At 45.1% G+C, this 21,874-nt stretch overlaps 1 protein-coding gene across 1 annotated transcript in view; it reads right to left on the reverse strand.

Annotated features, from left to right (window-relative positions):
* fat4 (FAT atypical cadherin 4) overlaps nucleotides 1-14,811 on the reverse strand; it is a gene marked incomplete at its 5' end in the record, with an annotated part of 141,231 nt that extends 126,420 nt beyond the window's left edge. The window contains one exon of the mRNA XM_079512858.1: nucleotides 9,709-14,811. Within this exon, the coding sequence (XP_079368984.1) occupies nucleotides 9,709-14,811 (5,103 nt within the window). The remainder of the gene's footprint in view (nucleotides 1-9,708) is intronic.
* Nucleotides 14,812-21,874: the final 7,063 nt, after the last annotated feature.

Raw genomic sequence — 21,874 nt, forward strand, 5'->3', positions numbered from 1 at the left:
GATATTTAGTCGACTAAAACTAGACCAACACTAAAACATTCCATCTGACTAAAATGTGACTAAAGGTAAATGAAAACTATTCAAGAGACTGACTAAAACTAAAATCTAAATGCTATCAAAATCAACACTGCTCTCAATCAACGTGGTTCCAGGCTGAGCGACTCTACTGGAAACTCCATGTCACAACAACTGGTGATGGACCTTTTCTGATTAGGTTTACAGTAAAACATCGCCCACAATAAGCAAAACGTAAACCAGTCCTCCCGTTTTGGTCGTGGTCCCCCCAAACCTCCCCCCTGACCCCCCAAGGATCTGAGAGACAAGTCTTTCCCACTGGAAATGAATACGCTTGTAATCCCACGGTTAGTCGCCATCATCCAACCGACACATGCTCATGCACTCGCACGCACACAGGCACACACACACGCGCGCACGCACGCACGCACGCACGCACACACACACACACACACACACACACACACACACACACACACACACACACACACACACACACACACACACACACACACACACACACACACATACGTCACACACACACACACACACACAAATGAGGCATGACAGTCCAAATCATAGATGTAGGGAAATGTATACTGTACCCTCAGACTTTTAAATAAACCTTGATGCAAACCCAACAAAGCACCCATGGCTGCTCCTATACCACATTCATTTATTATTTTGAACTAAAAGGAAGACAAAAAAAGCTGCGCCCGTTCTTCAGATTAGGAAAAAAGTACATTACTGGAGGAGTAAAACTGCACACACACACGCACACACGCACATACGCACACGCACACGCACACACACACACACACACACACACACACACACACACACACACACACACACACACACACACACACAGGTTGTGAAGTCAACCGCAGTGCTGAAACAGTTTTTTTTTAAACATAACACAGTGGTCAGCCTAGGTCAAAATAGTATTCTTGAATAATTCTTAGCGTTTGTTTTGACCTGTTTGGAGTAGCAGATGGGTGGGGTTCACCGCATCAAGACAAGACAGGAATCACTGGAATCACACAACTACTGTACTTGAATTTAGTGTGCTTTTCTGTGAGTGATACTGTAGCGATGCTTCTCAACCAGTTGGACAGGACCAGTGGCGTAAACAGTGGTTCCCTCTTTCATGTCAAGGACTCCCAAATTGACACTAATTATCCCGCAGACCCCCATTTGAAAATAATATGCCAGGGACACCCCCATAAGAGAAGATTTTTACCCCCAATTTGACATGCATTAGTCTACGGACCCCCATTTAATGGCATTTCTATCTCTGGCAACCCCAATTTATATTGTAAAATCAATGTTAAATGAACTCTGAGAGTGTAAATGGAACCAAACAGACCCGTTAGGGTCTGTTTGATTCCATTTGTACTGGTTCCCAGAATAACATGGATTCTGGGCCACATTAAGACATACCACATTACTCCTGGAATAACATTATTTACGCTAAAAATAATTCTGTGATCCATGGCATCGTGATGGCCCCCAGTCAGCTCAGGGTCCATGGACGTTTGCTTATGTTTCAGCACCGGAAGGAGTGAAAGGTGAGCGGAGAAACGGAGATGATGGGGATCAGACCAGAGATGATATCACTGGCACAGAGCAGTATATGACATCACTTGACACACAGGGAAATGAACACCAACCCAAAGTATGTCTGTGGCCTGATAAGTTATTCTGCCATATCATCCAGCTTGTCAGGGTGGCCAGGCGATGGCACCAAACACTATGTGGATGTTCTATTCCATTAAAGACGTGGTTTTCAACCCTTTTCACGCCAAGGCCCATTATATAGTCGGCATTTGAGCCGCGTTCCACCATTTGATGACATTTAGCCTCTCAGACCCAAAACTAAAGAATATTTTGTTATCGTTGACACACAATTAGATGCTGTTGGCAAACGTCGATCAAAATAACAATTCTTCCACATTCTCTAATTGTGAACAGACTGAATTAAGTAATGCAGAAGTTGAACAATAATGTAACTCTTGAGAGTGTAAAATGAAACCAAATGGACCCGTACGGGTCCATTTGGTTTCATTTTACACTCTCAAGAGTTAAAGATCTAGAAGTCTCCATTTGGTTACCAACTCTATATCATTCAGCTGGGGACAACCTGGAACCCCCTCACTGGTTGAAAACCACTGGATTAAAGCAATCTAGTGTGTGGGTAAAATAGTCAATAGTACCGTCTCGTACCCATAGATAGTGTAGTGATTAGCCACAAAAAGTGTGAATACGCTTTTAAATCTGCTATTCTCGCTAGTTTTGTAAGGTTTTCACCTATAATGACAACATGCCCAAAACCAGGGATGGAAACATGGATGTGGTTATAAGCCCCCTGACTCTGGAACTACAGCATACATGTAGGATGGGAAGACTGGCAGAGCTCTCCTTCTCAGCTTTCATACTTTTGCCATAAATAAATATCAAGAGGAATGGGCTGATGGCTCTCCATTTTCTTTTTCAAAATACAAAAGAAAATCCCCCCTGGAGGTCTACAGTACCTTGACAGTTGATATAAATGTCCAGTAAGTGGTAATGGGAGAACAGTGTAACCTGCTCTTTGATCATCTATCCTAAGGCGATCAATCTTTTTTTGTATTGCTTCATGTGACTGATGCTAAGTCAGGCTGTAAACTAAAACTTTAAAATTCTCGCTTTAGCCGTTTTGGGAGTACCGTTTAATTTCACTGAAGCTAAAGTCTTTATTTTATATACAATGATTCACAAATTCAAACGAAAACGTGACCAATCTGGCAGAAAGGGGTTTTAGAAGGTTAACAAGCCATCAGCAAAGCTTATCAAAAATATGTGTTGTGACTGGACGCTTTTATAATGTCTGAAGGAGAAGAGGACAGTCAAACACAGTGAAACAGAAGATGGGTTTACAGTACAACCGCAGTCAGCGCTTTATTGGGACACAGAGATTTCAGCTGAAGAGCAACTGAAAAGGTGTGTAGCAACAAGTTCAATGTAAAATGCTATAAAATAAGTGCCACATCATTAATATCACATGAACTGGGTTGACCTCATAGCTTGGCCAGCTTAACACATACCCATACATTACATTGTGACAACATGGGTTCAAACCTAGCCCATGAACCTGTGTCAAAAATGTCATGCCCTCTCTTTCCTGTCTCTGTCCAATAATAATACTAATAATACTAATAATACTAATAATACTAATATATCCTACAGTATATCCTGTCTCTGTCCAATGCACTGTCCTGTCTGTCCAATAATAATAATACTAATAATACTAATAATAATAATAATACTAATAATAATAATAATACTAATAATAATAATAATAATAATATATCCTACAGTATATCCTTTCCTTCTACAAATCTAATCACCGAACTACATGCTCAAAAATAATTTTCATTATTACCGTATGACATTCCTAGAATAAGGGTTATTTGTTTTACAGACCTCAGGACAATAATACTATCATGACGCCAATGAGTGCGTGCGTGTGTGCGTCTGTGTGTGTGTGCGTGCGTGTGTCTGAACATGAGTCTTGAGTTCAATGAGTGGTCATGCGTGTGTGTGCACATGTGCGTGTGCGCGTGGGTGTGACACACACAGAGACAAGGGGGCTTGCACGCACCTATGCTTGAGTGAGTGTTTATCTGAGGTTTTATGCCGACTGTCTCATAAAATGGACAAGCACTTGGAGAGACCGTCCCTTCACGGCACTGCCTCAACTCTGACCCGTGCGAGACCACCTACCCGGTGGGGGCCAGCAGATGCATCACCTTGCTGAAGCCTTGACGATGGCCATGCCAAAACACACGTCCAGCCAAATTACATCATGGATTTACAGCCCTGGTTACGGTGAAAACATCACCACCTGACCGTGCATGGTTGCACCATCCGCAAACACAGTAGCCTTCAAATGCACACACAAGGGGGCTATCGCACGCGCACGCGCACGCACACACACACACACACACACACACACACACACACACACACACACACACACACACACACACACACACACACACACACACACACTATATAACATATTAGAGATTTAAAAGTGATGAACACATTCACACTACACAGGGCTCGTTGTGTGGCATATGTAGTCTGGGCATTTCATAATAGACCCTATTTTCTTTACAAAAAAATAAGCATAAATTGTTATTCCTGAACTACTGGAGCTTTAGATCGGCTATTTTCACTATTTTTGAAAATAAGTTAATGAACCTAGATGCAGACGCAAGATTTTTAAACGATCACTTTGATAAATGTAAGTAAATTGTACCGCCCCTGCCCTGGCACATGTGGTGCATCCAATTCAGTGTGTGACTGAACTGGAGAGACATTTTTCCAAGTTACTTCCGCCACGTCTGAAAGCATCGACTTGCTTAATCAGACGACACAATGGAGAGAGACAGGAGAGAGGGGATGGAGAGGGAGAGAGGTCATGAGCCGGATCTGAACCCATGACTCCTCCACTAGATCCCTGCCTACGCTACGCCAGCTGTCTGGGATGGATGGGTTTTGGATTTCACGCGGGACGGAGGAGGTTCGGCACTGCCCTGCCATAGAGCAGTGGTTACCAAACATTTTCATGTCAAGGACCCCCAAATTGACACTAATTAGCCCGCGGACCCCCCATTTGAAAAGATATGCCAGGGACCCCCATAAGAGAAGACTTTTACGGCTCTAGCAGTGATTCTCAACCCGTTTCATTTCAAGGACCCCAGTTTGACATGCAAATTAATCTACAGACACCCGTTTAATGGCATTTCCAATTTATATTGTAAAATCAATGTTAATTTAACTCCATTCCATTTGTACACTCTCTGAGTGTTCCAAACTATCATTTAGCTGGGAACCCCCTGGAACTCCCTCAAGGACCCCTAGGGGTCCCCGGACCCCACTTTGGGAACCAATGCCATAGAGCCACGAGACAGAGAGTGAGACAGAGGAGAGAGAGAATCGACCAATCAGAAACAACAGAGACAGTTGAGCGTAACAAACGCAGAGAGAGAGAGAGAGAGAGAGAGATTGAGAGACAGGGCAAGAGAAATGGATAGACACGGAGACAAAGAGAGAGATTAAACGATAGAGGTAAACAAAGAGGTGGGGGGGGGCTAGAGCTCAAATCGCCCGTGGCAACTGAGAACAACACTAATAAGATCCATGTATCTGGCCCAGCCATCTGCATTCCCTAGTCATGATGTCCAAAATAATGGGCAGAGTGAGCGCGTACGTACCCTCACTCCCACACCTGCAGAGACACAGGATCCCGTTCCTCTCTCCATTCTTTTCCTTACACAGTCAAATCCTCAGTGTGTCTCTCTCTCTCTCTCTCTCTCTCTCTCTCTCTCTCTCTCTCTCTCTCTCTCAAACTCAAAACAATTACAACTCTGCCCATGTCTGAAACATCCCTCCCAAAATCTGGAGGCTGGAGGAGGCTGACAGGGGCGGGCACGCACGCACACGCGCACGCACACGCACGCACGCACGCACGCACGCACGCACCACACACACACACACACACACACACACACACACACACACACACACACACACACACACACACACACACACACACACACACACACACACACACACACACACACACACACACACACACACACACACACACACACCTGCCCACACACACACACACGCAGGCAGGCACACTCACACACACACCTAAATCTGTCACTTCATGAAGTTGGCACAGACAAAAAAATAACAAAGGCCTTCCAAATCCCGGCCAGGGCAGTGCAACACTCTATCTGTGAAGGACCAAACAAAGGAAGGGCCTGCTAACTGGTCACACTGTGTTTATTTTCCACAGGGAACAATGCAGTTTAAGGAGGGAAGGGGGCGGTGGTTCAAAGCGGGGGCCGCTGGTGGCGGACGATTGGAAAGGAATATACGTCTATGAAATGGTTGATTTAAATTCAAATTCAATTCAATAATATGCCACTTTGACCGCTGGCATCCCACATTTTTTAAATTGTCGCGATGCTTTGGGAACTTGCAATTTTAAAGCTTAACCACTCTTTTATTTTGTCACACCAATGAGTCAAAGAAAAGCAATTGCTGCAATCCAAAAGACAGGGCCTGCAGTGAGTGTGAGAGAAGTGGAGTAGAGAGAGAGACAGAGGGAGGGGTTCCGTGAGAGGGGGAGAATTGATGACAAGAACCAGAGATAGATAGTGAAGGCAATGCTTAGGAGATGGAGAGAAAAATATACATCTCAGCCGGGCTCTTGTTTCTTTAGGTCACAACTCAGGGTCATGCAGGGGTACGCGGAATACATCTCGGCCGTCAATCATGTGAGACTAAACTACGATGATGAACCAGATAGTGTCGCACATTCTTAGTTAGAAAATAGGAATAGCCAATCAGCAACGACTGACAGTCAAACATGCTTGCCCGCCAAGAGAGGCCGAATAAAAACAACACTCAATCGACTTCCCTCTCGGTGCAAAGCTCCGGGCCTCTCAGATGTTTAAGATCACGAGCATTGATAAGGCATGTCCAGCAGAATACTCTTTGTTTGAGGCTTTCCAAAACATTACACACACACACACACACACACACGCACGCACGCACGCACACACGCAAGCACACACACACACACACACACACACACACACACACACACACACACACACACACACACACACACACACACACACACACACACACACACACACACACACACACATGCACACACACACACACACACACACACAGTGAGGGAAAAGTAGGTTGTCAATTCTCCTCAAGCGGCCAATCAATTGTGAGAATGCAAAAGCGGAGAGAGTGAAAAGGGTCACGACCCCGGAGGATGGGAATAATCACCCAGTAGCTACTGGAGTTTCTGGTACATAAATACTGCATGGGAATGACATTAGTCCAAGTCCCCGAACGTTTACACTGCTGCACCACTGTGTGCTTAGTGCCTGGTGGTACCAGTGATGGAGATATCTGAGGTCAGCCTTGTGAAGAAAAACAACGGCAGTCAATGGGAGACATGCAGTCATTTCCCATGACCAGCTATCACAAACACAAATAAAAGACTAGCTTAAGAAAATAGCCAATCTACGAGCTACATGTTGCATTGTGTTGATGTGTTAACTTGTGAGCTTGTCGATCGCAATTTCTTTTTTGTGATTAGTAATGTATTGGATGTTTTACACTTTGTTTTAACAATACAAACAGGCTGTTTTCACAATTCCTGCTTTTAGCCTACAAACTAGGGACACCAGGGTTAAAGTGGTTTTAAATAGTGAAAGTGTGGTAGGCCTATTATAATATTCTGTGATCCTACAGTATAAATAGTGAAAGTGTGGTAGGCCTATTATAATATTCTGTGATCCTACAGTATTTGTGGCTGATGCCAAATTCAGGTCCCAGTGTGAAAGCAACAGAGCAGTGGTTCTTAAAGTGGGGTCCGGGGACCCCCAGGGGTTCTTGAGGGAGTTCCAGGGGGTCCCCAGCTAAATGATAGTTTGGAACCAAATGGACCCTTATGGGTCTGTGACTCTGAGAGTGTACAAATGGAACCAAATGGACCAGTTAGGGTCCATTTGCTTCCATTTGTACACTCGAGTTAAATTAACATTGATTTTACAATATAAATCGGGGGTCCTAGAGATAGAAATGCCATTAAATGGGGGTCTGTAGACTAATGCATTTCAATTTGGGGGTCCTTGACATGAAAAGGTTTGGGAAACCCTGTTCAGAGGCAGACTCCTCATTGAAAAGAGAAACACTACAGAGACTACAGTGAAGAGAACAACCAGTAACTACAGCAGAGAGACTGACTACAGTGAAGAGGCATGGTAAAGTCATCTATCTCAAGGGCTGAGAGAGAAGGACTCAGACTTATAGCATGAAGAGGTTCAGGAAGGTAGCTACACTTCTCTCATTAAACCCACACTGGAGTCAGCATGGCAGGAGATCGCAATCTTTGCTGAAGGCAAAGTGAGAGAACATTTGATATCCCCATTTGGTCACACACAAAACGTTTGAGTTAAATTAGTTAACAAGGTTTTGGCAAATAATCCTTCTTTTCAATCATGTTTGAGTTTGTCTCCACTATACAACCAACCGCTGTGTTAAGTTTCAATTTCGGGGTTTGGGGGGGCGGGGGCTGATGTTTCCAAAAGCAGCACAGTTACTCACTTGTTCTTGAGTATAGCACAACGCTATTATGTTTTTCAATCACGTTTTGTAATTACCTCCACAGCAATAATATCAACTAAAGCACATTTCTTAGCTTAGCGGAAGCCGCAGTGAAACCAATTTGGTTTTACTCTGAAAACTCCAATTTATATACATGTAATCAAGCCTGTAATAACATGGCATTTTATGTCCCAGATGAAATTTCCAAAACACATATTGAGTCACATTTGTTTTTCATTTCAGGAGTGGCTAGGTCTTACAGCCACCCAAAACCAGGGTTTAGGGTTCCAACAGCCCTCCACTGCACAGAATTTAACCCTATCCCCTGGGGAACATGCAGGAGTCTAAAAAGAGGTGCATCATATAATGGCAAACTCCACGGACGGCTTAAGTTTCACTCAGATTCTTTTTTCTCCCCTCTTCCTTGCCCTCAATGTCTTTTCACAGAGTCTTAAGGGGTCACCCAATTTTAATGGTCACTTATTGCCTGTGGAGCTGAGCCCCGCAATACACAAAAGTACCCCTCTCAGACCACCCTCGTGCCAAAACAGCCGCAGGCTCTAAAGCTCAAAGTGATACTGCCCGCCATGATGCATACCTAAACTAGAGGACCACAGGAATTACTTTCTTTTTCAAATCTCCATGGGATGGGAGAAACCACCATGGGCCTTAAACCTTGATACAACAACCCTAGAATGAGGAATGTCTTTAGGGGAGAAATTACAATCCTTTTTCCTTGCTTTTTCCATGTATGCAGTTCATATGCACTGATAAGAATATAATATTCATAACAGCAGCAGCATATAGCTCATGCAGAGATACACACAACACTCGTTTTCCATTCCCAGGTACACTGGAGAGACATATACTGTAGTGGAGAAATTGTTATGACCGGTATGTTTTGGGGAGAGGGAGGGACAATGACGTTTCTTGCCAAAGAACAAGGCCTTCTTTCAAATGTTAAGGCAATTCTGGTTAGATATAACAGAAGAATATCATTGCTTTCTAATATATATATATATATATATATATATATATATATATATATATATATATATATAACATTGTAATGTTTTAGTTTTTTGTACTTTTGTAAATGAATGCCCTACTTGATCATACTACGGCATCACACAAAAGCATCAAAAGTAGCAGATGCACAAGCTCGAAACATTTTAAGCTTGTAGATCTGCTACTTTTGCTACTTTTGAATCTTGAAAAGTAACAGTTTTGGACATATGTGGTTTCTTTCCACCTGACGATATGTAAAAGACTGTAGCCTAATTGAATGAATGAGTGGTCAAATGTAACAGGTAGCCTAAAATGTTTATGTGGGAGTTACCTTTCACTTTCTTCTCACGAAACCTCGATCACGTTTCATTCAATCAATCAAAACGTACATCAACACAAAGAGGTCAAGCCTCGCCACTGTGCCAAACGGGTCAAAGCTTGAACCTCCCAAACCATTTAAGTAAACAGAAAGCCCAGTGTACTCACCTCGGCACGCTGTGTCCTGGGCTGACTGGCGTCCGTCTCGATGGCGTACACGTCTACCAGGTAGAGGTCAGAGCCCTGCTCCCGGTCCAGCTCGGCAGCCGTCTGAATCACCCCGGTGTGGCGTCCCACGGTGAACAGGCGTCCCACGGCCTTCCCGCCACTCCGCACCGCCACAATGAAAAACTCCACTTTGGTCGCCGAGCCACGGGGGCTGGAGGCGTCCAGTGAGATGACGTTGGTGCCCGGTGGCTGGCCCTCCTTGAGGATGGTGATGTACTTGGGCTGGGAGAACACGGGCCCGTCGGCGCCCTGGAGTATGATGGTGAGGTCCGTTCGCGAGGTCTTGCGGTCCGTGCCGTGGTCGGTGGCCGACACCGTGAGCGTGTACATGAGTCGGGAGGGCACCAGCTGGGAGGCCAGGCGTATGTCTCCGCTGTAGCGGTCCATGATGAAGGTGTCGGAGTCGCCCTTCACAAGCTCGTACTCCACCTCGCCATTCGCCCCCTCGTCAGGGTCAAAGGCCACCACCGTGGTGAGGATGGACCCGATGACTATGTTGGGCTCGGCCACGAGGGCGTTCTGGGACATGAATGTAGGTATGTTGTCATTTTGATCCGTGACCCATATCGTGACATTCTTCAGGGCAAAGCGCCGGAATTCCACGGGCACCGCCTGGTCAGTTGCCTTAATTGTCAGTTCAAAGAGATTAGAGAACTCTCTGTCTATCTCCTTATTTGTGTATATGAGTCCAGTGCTGGGGTTGATGTTAAAGTGCCCCCCCCTGGGTGTCTGCTGGACAATGGAGTATTCCAGCTGGCCGTTTATGTCTGCATCTGTGTCATGGGCTGTAATTGTCATGACAGAGGCCGAGGTCGGAAGATTTTCCGTGATGGATTTGAAAATGTCACCAGGGGTAAAAATGGGTGGATTGTCATTGAAATCCCTGACCTGAATGACCACGGGAATGGATGAGGACCGTGGCGGTCTGCCGTTATCCTTTGCAGTGATGTTGAGTTTGTAAAATGACTGCGTCTCGTAGTCCATTTTTTTAATTAAGAAGATGCTGCCAGTGTTGGGACTGATACTAAACGTGCCATGGTTGTTGGTGGCCGTGATGCTGTACGTTATGTCTGCGTTCTGGCCAGAATCTGCATCTGTGGCAGTCACAGAGGCCACCAGCTCTCCTATCCTCATGTTCTCAAGCACGTCGACAGACAGGGAGGATTTAGGGAAGGAGGGGGAGTTGTCGTTCTCATCCAGAATGCTAACGCTTAGCATACATGAGGAGGACAGGGGCACAGTACCAGCATCAACTGCAATGATTTTCAGTGAGTAGGAGGATGTGGACTCATAATCAAGCTTTCCTACTAAAGTCACCTGTCCGGAACTGCCGTCAATGGTGAACTGGCCCTCCTCGTTGCCCCCGGCGATGCGGTAATGGACCAGTCCATTTTTGTTCTCGTCCACGTCGGAGGCAGAGACCCTCAGCAGCTGTGTCATATTCTGGGCCAGCTCAGAGATGGAGGCCTGGTAAATGTCTTTGGTGAACTTGGGTGGGTTGTCGTTAATGTCCTGGATGTAAACTTGCACTTTGGCCTGGTCTCTCAGGGGCTTGGGGAGACCCTGGTCAGAGGACACGACCATGAAGCTGAACACAGAGGCGCCTCTTTGTCTCATGAGTGACTCTCTGTCCAACTGCAGTGTGCTGGTTAACTCCCCTGTTATGGCATTCAGTTCAAAGTTGGGCTGTGGAGTCTCAAATGTATATCTAACCTCACTGTTTGGGCCAAAGTCCTTATCCTCTGAAAAGACACGCCCCACCAGTGACCCTCTCTTCTGCTCTTCCTCAAAGTGGAACACATAATTGGTGCTGTTAAAGAGGGGCCGGTTGTCGTTGACGTCGTCTAGAATTACACTGACATTGACACTGGCACTTAGAGGCTCCACGGCCCTGTCTGTGGCTGTGACCACTAAGTTATATCTATCCTGCATCTCTCTGTCCAGCTCGGTTTTAATGTACAGCTGCCCGTCTGGAAAAATCCCAAACACGTCACCTGTGTTGCCGCCAACAATATCGTACATTATCTCACCATTCAGGCCAGAGTCTTTGTCTGTGGCTTTGACCTTGAAAAAGCGGCTGTTCACAGGCTCCGACTCCAGGATGATGACCTCATAGGAGAGCTGATCGAACACAGGGGAGTTGTCATTGACGTCGTAGACGCTGACGGTGAGAATGAGGCTGGAGGTACGTTGTGGGACGCCCATATCCGCGGCGATGATCTCCACATGGTAAGAGCTGGTGGTGACCTCCAGTGGGCCGGTCAGAGTGATGAGACCACGCTTCTCGTGAATGTGGAACAGTCCCTTTGGGTTCTGTTTGATGCTGTAGGTCACCACGCCATTGCTGGACTCGTCCGGATCTGACGCTTTGGCCTGGAATATGACATGTCCCGTGCTCCAGTTTTCCACTGCACTTACGTGTTCGACAGCATGCATGAAATGGGGGGCATTGTCATTCAAGTCCTTTACTGTGATATTGACCAGGGCCTCGCCAGTGACCTCCCCACCCCTGGCCACCACTTTCAGCTGATAAAACGCCTGCTCCTCTCTGTCAATTTGACTGGACGCTGTGATTTGGCCCACACCGTTGACAGCAAAGAGCCCTCTTTGATCGCCCGAGGTGATCAGATACGTAATGTTTGTGTTCAAATCGACTGTGGTGGCAGACACTGTGCCTACAACGGCTCCGATGTCCACATTCTCAAACATGACAAAGCTGTAGGTATTTTGACTGAACGTGGGTGGGTTGTCCTGCGTGTCTATGACAGTGATGGTCACGATGGCTTGCGTGTGTGCACGGAGGCCACCGCCATCGGCTGCAGTCACCTGCAGCTGGTAGGCCATCTTTTCCTCCCTATCCAGGGGCACCAGTGTCGTGATCTTGCCCGTGTTGCTGTTAATGTGGAATTTGGATGCATCGCCTGCTGTGATGATATATTTCACGGTGCCATTTCGGCCCATGTCGGGGTCCGTGGCTGACACCGTGGCCACGTAAGACCCCGAGGGCTCGTTCTCTTTCACATTGGAAAAGTACTGCACTGGGTAGAACACTGGCCTGTTGTCATTGACGTCCCTCAGGGTGATGTTGACCTTGCATGTGGAGTGAAGAGGGGGGCTGCCCGAGTCTGTCGCCTGGATGTGGAGCAAGTAGCAGTCCTGGACTTCTCTGTCTAGCTCTGTGGCCGTGCCTAATCGGCCCGATGCGGCGTCCAGGCGAAACAGCTGTCGGACACTGGCGGGGGTCTCGGTATCGAACGAGAAGCGGACAGTGCCGTTGGGCCCCAGGTCGTCATCCGAGGCGGACAGCACGGCCAGCTCACTGCCGGCAGGTGCGTGCTCCACGAGGGAAATGTGATATGTGCTCTGCGTGAAGGTGGGCACTTGGTCATTCACGTCAGTGATGTTGATTATCAGTTTTGTGTAGGAGATCTTGGGCTGCAGCCCTTGGTCCTTGGCACTGATGTTGAGCATGATCTCAGATGCTATTTCCCTGTCCAGCAGAGCGGCGCTGGTGACCAAGCCGCTGTTTTCACTGATGGAGAACCAGCCCAAAGCGTTTCCAGACACCAGGGAGTAGCGCAAGTTGGCGTTCTGCCCAGAGTCGCCATCTGTTGCAGAGACCCCTTTAATGTAGCTGCCTTTAGGAATGTCTTCACTGATATCTACTCTGTACAGCGCTTCCTGGAATATGGGTGGGTGGTCATTGATATCATTCACAAAAATAACCAGACTGGCAAAGGAGGACCTGGCCATAGGTTTGCCATTGTCCGACACAGACACAGTCAGGTTGTATGATGAAATGCGCTCCCTGTCTAAAATACTGGCCACTTTGATCAAGCTTAAATTAGGGACTGGAGATGTGTGCACTTCAAAGTGCCTCTGTTCGTTTCCCCCCAAGATGGAGACAGATATGTTGCCATTAGCTGTGGGGGAGTCAGAGTCAGAGACAGTGAGTAGAGCTACAACTGTGCCAATTTGGGCATTTTCATCAACAGAGGCAAATTTAGATGTAGTGGGAAAGTAGCGGAATTTCACCACCGGGTCATTATCATTTACATCCACAAGTTTGATGGTGGCTTCTGTTCTGCCTGACAGAGAGGGCACGCCATTATCCACAGCATGGATAGTCAATGAATATTCCTTCTTGCTCTCATAATCCAAGCCCTCTTTTATAACAATGGTGCCTACTTTAGGGTCAATTTGGAAAGGGGTTCCCTCGTCTAGAACGTACCGTATGTCAGCATTGGCTGCCTCATCTCGATCTGATGCTGTGATTTGCAGAACACTGGAGCCTACTGCTGCGTCTTCAAAAACGCTGGTCTGATACTGGTCATGGTCAAATATAGGAGGGTTATCATTTATGTCTTGAATTGTGACGTTAACTTGGAGGTAGCCAAACTTTTTGGGCTCTCCTTTGTCCTCCACCTCAATCAGGAGCTGGTAGAAGGGAGTGACTTCCCTATCCAAGCCTCCGGTTGAAACGAGGTGCAAGAATGCCCCCTCTCCGCTAGGATTGACTGTTATATCCAAGCGGAACCTCCGCTGCTCGTTGCCATTCACTATTCTGTACGTAGTGTGATCGACTCCGTTACTCCCTATGTCCGAATCCGTGGCGGTGTCTAAAATCACTTGCCTGCCGCTGCTGGCGTCCTCCTTAAACGAAACCACGATCGACGCGTCGGGAAACACGGGGGAATTGTCGTTTATATCCAACACTACGATCCTAACTTCGGTGGGATACGTGGGCTTGCTGGACAGCACCACGACATTGATGACATCGCTCTGTAAAAGCTCCCTGTCAATCACCAAGGAGGTGTAAATGACTCCGGTGGTGCCGTTAATTGCAAAAAGCTGGTGGTTTTCGCTGAAGCGGTAGGCGAAGCCGGGCTTGGTCTCTATGGTCCCCACGTACGTCCCGACGGGTTGCTCCTCGAACACCTGAAACTCTTGGCGAACTTGACTGGACGCGGAATATTGCGATAGTGTCCATAACAGCAACAAGATCAAATGAAACCGGCCTAAACTCCTACCTGTGGGCGCCATGGTCTCGAACCCAGTCCACCTTTTTCAGAACAAGTCCATGCCTATGATGCATCAACTTTACTTTTAAGTTTTAAACGAGCACAAAAAGCATTGTATATTCCAGCAGCACTGCGTAATGCAAATCCCAGCCAAAGGTGCGTCTCTCTTTTTTTCCTCTCCACGTTGTCCAAAGTATTCCACAAGCGTCGTTTGGATCCAGTAAACAAAAATATTTTAATACAAAGAAATCCTCTTGCCTGAAAGCGTATAATTCCTGCAGACCAAATATGTCCCCGCTGCTTGTCAAAGGAAGTTTCACCTCAGATCCAATGTTGCTAAAATAAGCATCCCCTGGGCGGAATGGCATGCATGATCAGTTGTGTGATACATAAAACAAAAAACAAACAAACAAAAGTTGCGGTTGCAACTGTCTGAGAAACAAAGGGAGTGTATCCAAAAGTTTTAGAATCATTCAGCCCACGGCTGGTTTTGAGCGCAACTGCATGCAGGCAGGGCAGCTGAGCCTAGTCTATACAGCGTCCCGTGGAAATAACGGTGCAGGCGCTTCAGTCATATTGTACTCGGATGGAAGGAGCCCCGCAGTAACTTAGAACAAAGCTGGAGTTGGACAAACTCCCTCCCATCGCCCTGCCCATTGGATAACGGTGCTCGCTCGTGCCCGCCCTCCCTCCGCGGCGTTTCCCCTTCCATTGTGAAACGCAGAGCCATATAGTAAGACAGAGTTACGACAACTCCGTTCACTTCATGGGGCCAGTCCAATCTTCTATCTATAGACTTCTATTGCCGAAGAGCATAGCAAACAGTGACAAGTCCTGGACTGGAAGTTGGCAGAAATGCATTGGACTCCCAGCTTTAATGATCTTAAATCCCTTTATTTTAGATTGTTATTTTTAGTAATAGTACAACATAATCATTACAGAGACTTTAGTTGTCACTGTACAATACTTTAAAACAGTTGTCATATGCACACATGCCTAAAATAGCTCTTATTTGCGCCGCCCTCGTTGAAAACAATGTATTTCAAACTCCAGCTTGTCACTCTCCAGGCTGCATGAACAGCGCTCGAGCGCTCAGTTTTCTGCCCCCTCAATGTCATAACTCTGTCTTACTGTATGGCTCTGGTGAAACGCTGCCGTTGTGAGTCCCGTGCTTTGCGGACGAGCTTGTCAATCAAACAGGCCAGGGGGACAGACAGGTAGGCTAATGAGTTCAACTTCAGCCCGTCAGTCTACCTTTAAGAGTAACAACCTTTCAATGGATTAATCATGTCTGTAAAACCCATAGAGCTATAAGGTAAAACTCCACGCCGATGACAAGAATTTTAAATAAAGGGAAACTAGTTGATTAAGTTATCAACTTTGGGGAGTGGGGACAACTCAAGTTTGTTATTAAGAGCCTAGAAATGTTCGAAATATGCACTAAAATTAGCGCAAATGTGGTTCACCACTTGATAGTTTTATTACCAAATCAGTTGCTTTACTTTATTGCACTATATAAAAAGAAAAATGCAAGTCAAAAGTTCTGTTATCCAGACATTTTACATAATTATCCGCCCTGTTTTGTGCTTGTGAGCAGCTGTCTACGCAAAATGTCCTACGGATGTAGGCCTACGAGTTTATAGCCTACAGCTATTAAACGCACGCCGTTCAGATAGTTATTAAATAGCCATACATACACAGCTTCGAATTCATGTTCAAAAAGAACTACAGCAAAACTCTAAAGCTAATGACAAGGCGGAAGCACTTACCGTAGATAATGTAGGTAAGCAGCTCCATCTAGTGGCGAAATAATCACATTCTCAAACAAAGTAAAATAATAGAGCCTATACAGCTGACTGTCAAACGAGGAGGTGAATGTTCCTGATGTGTGTGTGTGTGTGTGTGTGTGTGTGTGTGTGTGTGTGTGTGTGTGTGTGTGTGTGTGTGTGTGTGTGCAACGAATCTTTCTATCTCTGTGACCCCTAATTTATATTGTAAAATCAATTTAACTCTGAGTCTGAGACTGTACAAATGGAACCAAATGGACCCGTTCATTATCAATGTCATTTAATGTTTGTGTTAGGACAAAGTTTGTGTTTACACGCACACTAAACGCTGGACAATGTTTTGATTTATTTTTACATAAATATTCTTCTGGGGGTCCCTCATGGCACAAAACACTTTTAGATGGGGCATGGGGGTCCTTGGCTTGGAAAAGTTTGAGAACCAATGATGTAGCCTATACATTTGAAATATAAGTAGCATACAACATTATACATCAGTAGCCTATACTACATAATACAGTATGTACTCTCCATCCTGCAGTAAACAGAACAGGCTAACCACTCACAATAAAATAAAAATATTTATTTAAGCAAATATCATACTGTCTGTGTGTGCAGAGAATAGGCTAGATTCTTCCAAATCTATTCATAGTCAGCCCTCTGCAATATTTATATATTGGGAAATATTGGCACAAAAGTAATGTCAAAGTATAATTACCCATTATAATCCCAGCCTTCTTGATTTTGAGAGACATGTTTATTCAGATCTGATATGTGGCACCGCCACCATAATCAGGCATTGGACTGTCACTGAATGGACATCCAGTTGGACATAAGTCTCTACAGTAATGTCATTAAATAAATTACACACTGGGCTTGCGGCCACTGTGCCGCCTGTGTGGACTATGACACTGATCCAATGATTGGGTAGCAGACACTGCATCAAAGTAGATTAGCTTCCCACCAGGGACGTTTAGCTAACCTGATTACATTGGCTAAGCCCAGACCCTGCAGGATGCAGTTGATTATAAATATATGTTGTTTTTAAAATGAAGTTTGTTTTCCCCACATAATCAGCACAGCACACATACTGTAGGCCAGTGGTTCCCAAAGTGGGGTCCGGGGACCCCCAGGGGTCCTTGAGGAAGTTCCAGGGGGTCCCCAGCTAAATGATAGTTTCAAACCAAATGGACCCTTATGGTTCTGTAACTCTGAGAGTTACAGAACCATAAATGGAACCATTTAAAAATGGACCCTAATGGATTTGTACACTCTCAGAGTTAAATTAACATTGATTTTACAAGGATTTTTGTGTGTCTCTGAATGTCTTGATGAATTGAGGGCATTGGACCCTAAAGTGTAATGCTCTTATAGTGTTGTCCACTCACAGTTAACAGTTTTTGTATTGAGTTGTGCTTGAAATGTACTGTAATTCTGCAAACTGATAATCAATCAATGCGCCCCTGAAACCTGTGAATCACCTGCCCAATGGTGGAAGCCAGAGATGTCATGGAGTCTTGGATGAACTTTGTTCATTGTCACGCTAATGACAGGCTCTGGTGGTACATACTGTATACCAAACCAGTAATTCACTGCACTTACTGGTAGACATTGCCTCACCCAACTCTTTTGTTTCTGATGTTTCTGATGGTATAAACGGATTGTAACACCCAGTCCCATTCAGGTATGCGGTTAGGTAGGAGGACGCCCCTGCCATGCAGAGTCCAAGGCACTTTGGATAATAACATCATATCCTGTGTTTGTAAAACTGGGGTCCCAGAGATAGAAATGCCTAATTACTGTAGTCCAATTCAGGTCAAACCGGGGGCCTTTGAAATGAAAATGATTGAAAATCACTGCTAGAGCCATCAAAATCTTCTCTTATGGGGGTCACTGGCATATCTCTTCAAATGGGGGTCCGCAGGCTAATGAGTATCATTTTGGGGGTCCTTGACATGAAAAAGTTTGGGAAGCACTGCTGTAGGCGTCACTGGCACTCATCAAGATATGCACATTCCGACATAAACAACACGGTCAAAAAGAAGGCCTAATATCTCACATGTCAGTCATTTTGTATAGGCTTCCTTGTCAGCATCTGGTTACATTCAATTAAGGGAGGGAAATGACATGACTGAGCAGCACATACAGTAGGAAGAGCAGGAGACAAGATTGTTAGCCAACTCTGGCTCAATCATTATTGTGTACTATGCTCATCCAGAGCCCCGCGGTCATTACATTTTGAGACATTGTGAAACTGAATATCATGCAATAAATAATCTACTAGTTTCAAAACAGTTTTTGGGCCATAGCCCACAGGCTCAACATCATTATTATCTGGGGTTTCTCAGGATTCAGCCAGGGGGCAGAAAGCTGTTTTGCAGAAAAGAAAGCCTGAGGTGTAAGCAAAACCACTAGTTGTTGTTGTGCTGTAAATATAACGCTAATAAGTGAAGTAAAATAAAATAAGGACATCCCAAGGGGTAACAACATCAGAGGAGAAAGTGCTATGAAATGTGGACTGAGGTCTGGTTACTGTCCATAAGAACTTGTGCGTGTGCATCATATGGATGATACTTTGGGCAAGACATTGGCAATGTTGGACACTAAGCTCAGACCCTAATTAATACCTTGATCCAGAGGCAGAATTACACAGTTTCATTGTATGTGATTGTTTTGAAGTGTGCTGCATCTTATCAAGCTATAGCCAACACTTCACAGGGGCATAAGCATTTCAGTTCCTCACCCACCCAATAATGCTGGCTCACATAAAACATAATAATTACAAATTGCTTAATAATAATAGTAGTTATTACAGTATACAGTATCAGTCAGTACCAGCATTATGAATATCACAATTGTGAGTGAAACTGGTGCATTGTAATTGAAGGCAGCAGTTTCACTCACAATCGAGTGAGTGCCATTCTCATATAATGTATTCTCTAAAATGTTTATGGAGACTAGATTGGTGAAAGCATAAAACGGCCTACTGGCAGTACGCTTCCAGCATCTAGTTGGTTTGAATGAAGATGTTCAGTTATTTCGTTTAAAGTGTAATGCATAAACTGCAAATTCTGCAATTGTGACAGTGATAAATGTTCATTGTGTGCAGGACTATTAAGGCAAACAGCTTTGATAATGAATGATGCTCACGTCAGCACACTGAGACTTGATAGCCGAAACATCCGCGCTGAACAATTAAAATAATGAATTAAATTAGAATAAACTGGAGAACATTGCAGGAACAAACTTACAAACCTACCGATTTTGGTAATTAATGCCTCATTCAGTGATTACACAACATATGCCCCACCACGCACATTATTTCTGGCACTAATATTTAGTTTTGCCCCAATGGTGAGAGTGAATGATGGCCCTGTCAGTGGGTTTAAACAACTTGGTCAGGTTGGGTGTACATAGCAGCACAGCTTCTGGGGAGTGCTAGCTGGGATTGTAGATGCCACAGAAAGCGACCTTTTAACAGATGCTGTGAACTGTCAGGTGCACTCACCTCCTGTGTCTCCCCATTGTTCAGGTAAGAGATGGCTGCACTTCCTGCTTAACTGGCCTCCCTATGAAATAATTACCCACATTTGATCAAATCTATAGTTTTGACACATTCTCCCCTAAAAACATCTGTATATTCTTATACTAGTAAACATTGTGCCACAGCCAAGCTCCCTACAGACCACTTCACATCCTGCAGCTGGTCGGGTCACCTTCACACACTGAGACCCACACGTTTGAGACTTCACCTCCACTCTACCTGAACAAAAACTAGTCCCATTCACCAACTCACAGAGAGAGAGAGAGAAATTTCTGACATGTCAGAAAATGTTGTCACTCATAGTCATGCTCTCTCACAGTTGAAGCAGAGCTACGAGTCAATTCGCCAATGTCGGTATCTTTTTGTCACTGCACCTACGCAAAGTAACAAATGTACTCTCCCTCTCTCCCACACACACACACACACACACACACACACACACACACACACACACACACACACACACACACACACACACACACACACACACACACACACACACACACACACACACACACACACACACACACACACAAAAACTATTTCTACCAATGGCCCTAGGATGAAGGCAGTAATTCTTTCTTCTATTAACAGCCCTATTTGTGAGACTCAATGTCCTGCATACTGTTAATAAGTGCATTTTCAAAACAGGTGGTATGTAACATAGGACAATGATTGATTTAAAAAGAGTGCTCCACTAAACAACTTTGCTCCCACGCCAATCACACACAGCTAATGGAGACAACAGAAAGTTTCTCATAATGACAACAGCATATTTTTGTCTTTACAGAGACTGTAGAGCTCACTCTTTGACTGCCATTCAGGTGAGCATTTCCACAGGAGGACAGAGTTCAGCACCTCGGATAGCGCCGGCTCCTCAGGTTATTGTGTGAGTGAAATCTCCCTCCTTCTCTCCATCTCTCCCTTTCCCACTCTCCCTCTCTCACCCCCCCCCCCCCTCTCTGTCTCTTGCTCTCTCTCTCTTGCTCACAGAAGGAGCTCTAGTCTGATGTCACATACAATCCTGATGAGATAAGAGACAAAATATTACTTTAATTTATGAAGTCATTGTTTGTGTTACCTGAACAGATCAGACCCCAGTCTGTTAGTGAAATTAAATGGCTGCTTTGTTTGTTCTGTCATCAGTAGTAGACACAGTGGACCCTCTTGTAAACAAGTGTAATGCTAAAGTTTATGGTGTTGTCCACTCACAGTTTTTTTTATATTGAGTTGTGCTTGAAATGTACTGTAATTCCGCAAATCAATCAATCAATGAAAAAGTTTGGGAATCACTGTGCTAGTGTAAGTGTCCAACACTATATTCCTAAACAACACATCGTCTCTGTCATACTTTTGATGATTCTGTGTGATGCTGTAGTTGTAGCCCAAAATTTGAACTCTCGTAGATGAATTTATCAATTCTGACATTTTCAATCTACGAGAGTTCAAAGACTTATAGCCTTGGGTGCGTTGAGCGAAACCACCTGCCTCAAAGTAACACTGAACATGTACAAATGCAAAATCTAACGTGCTTTCCTGGTTGCCCCACCTGTCCGATTATTCTCCGGGAAGGTTCGGAAACCCGGAGGTCCGTAGTTTTCGATAAAAAAGTGTTTTAATCAACTCGGTCTCGGAATCTGTCATCCATCTTGGGTCTGTCCTTCATTGCAACTGTGCCCCTGGCGGCCAGGATTGCGCAGCCAGTTGCACTCATTTGGGGAGACGAGAACAGATCCAAGATGGATGACAGATTCCGA

This window comes from Electrona antarctica, assembly GCF_951216825.1.
Source record: "Electrona antarctica genome assembly, chromosome: 1".
In the NCBI taxonomy this organism is placed as follows: Eukaryota; Metazoa; Chordata; class Actinopteri; order Myctophiformes; family Myctophidae; genus Electrona; species Electrona antarctica.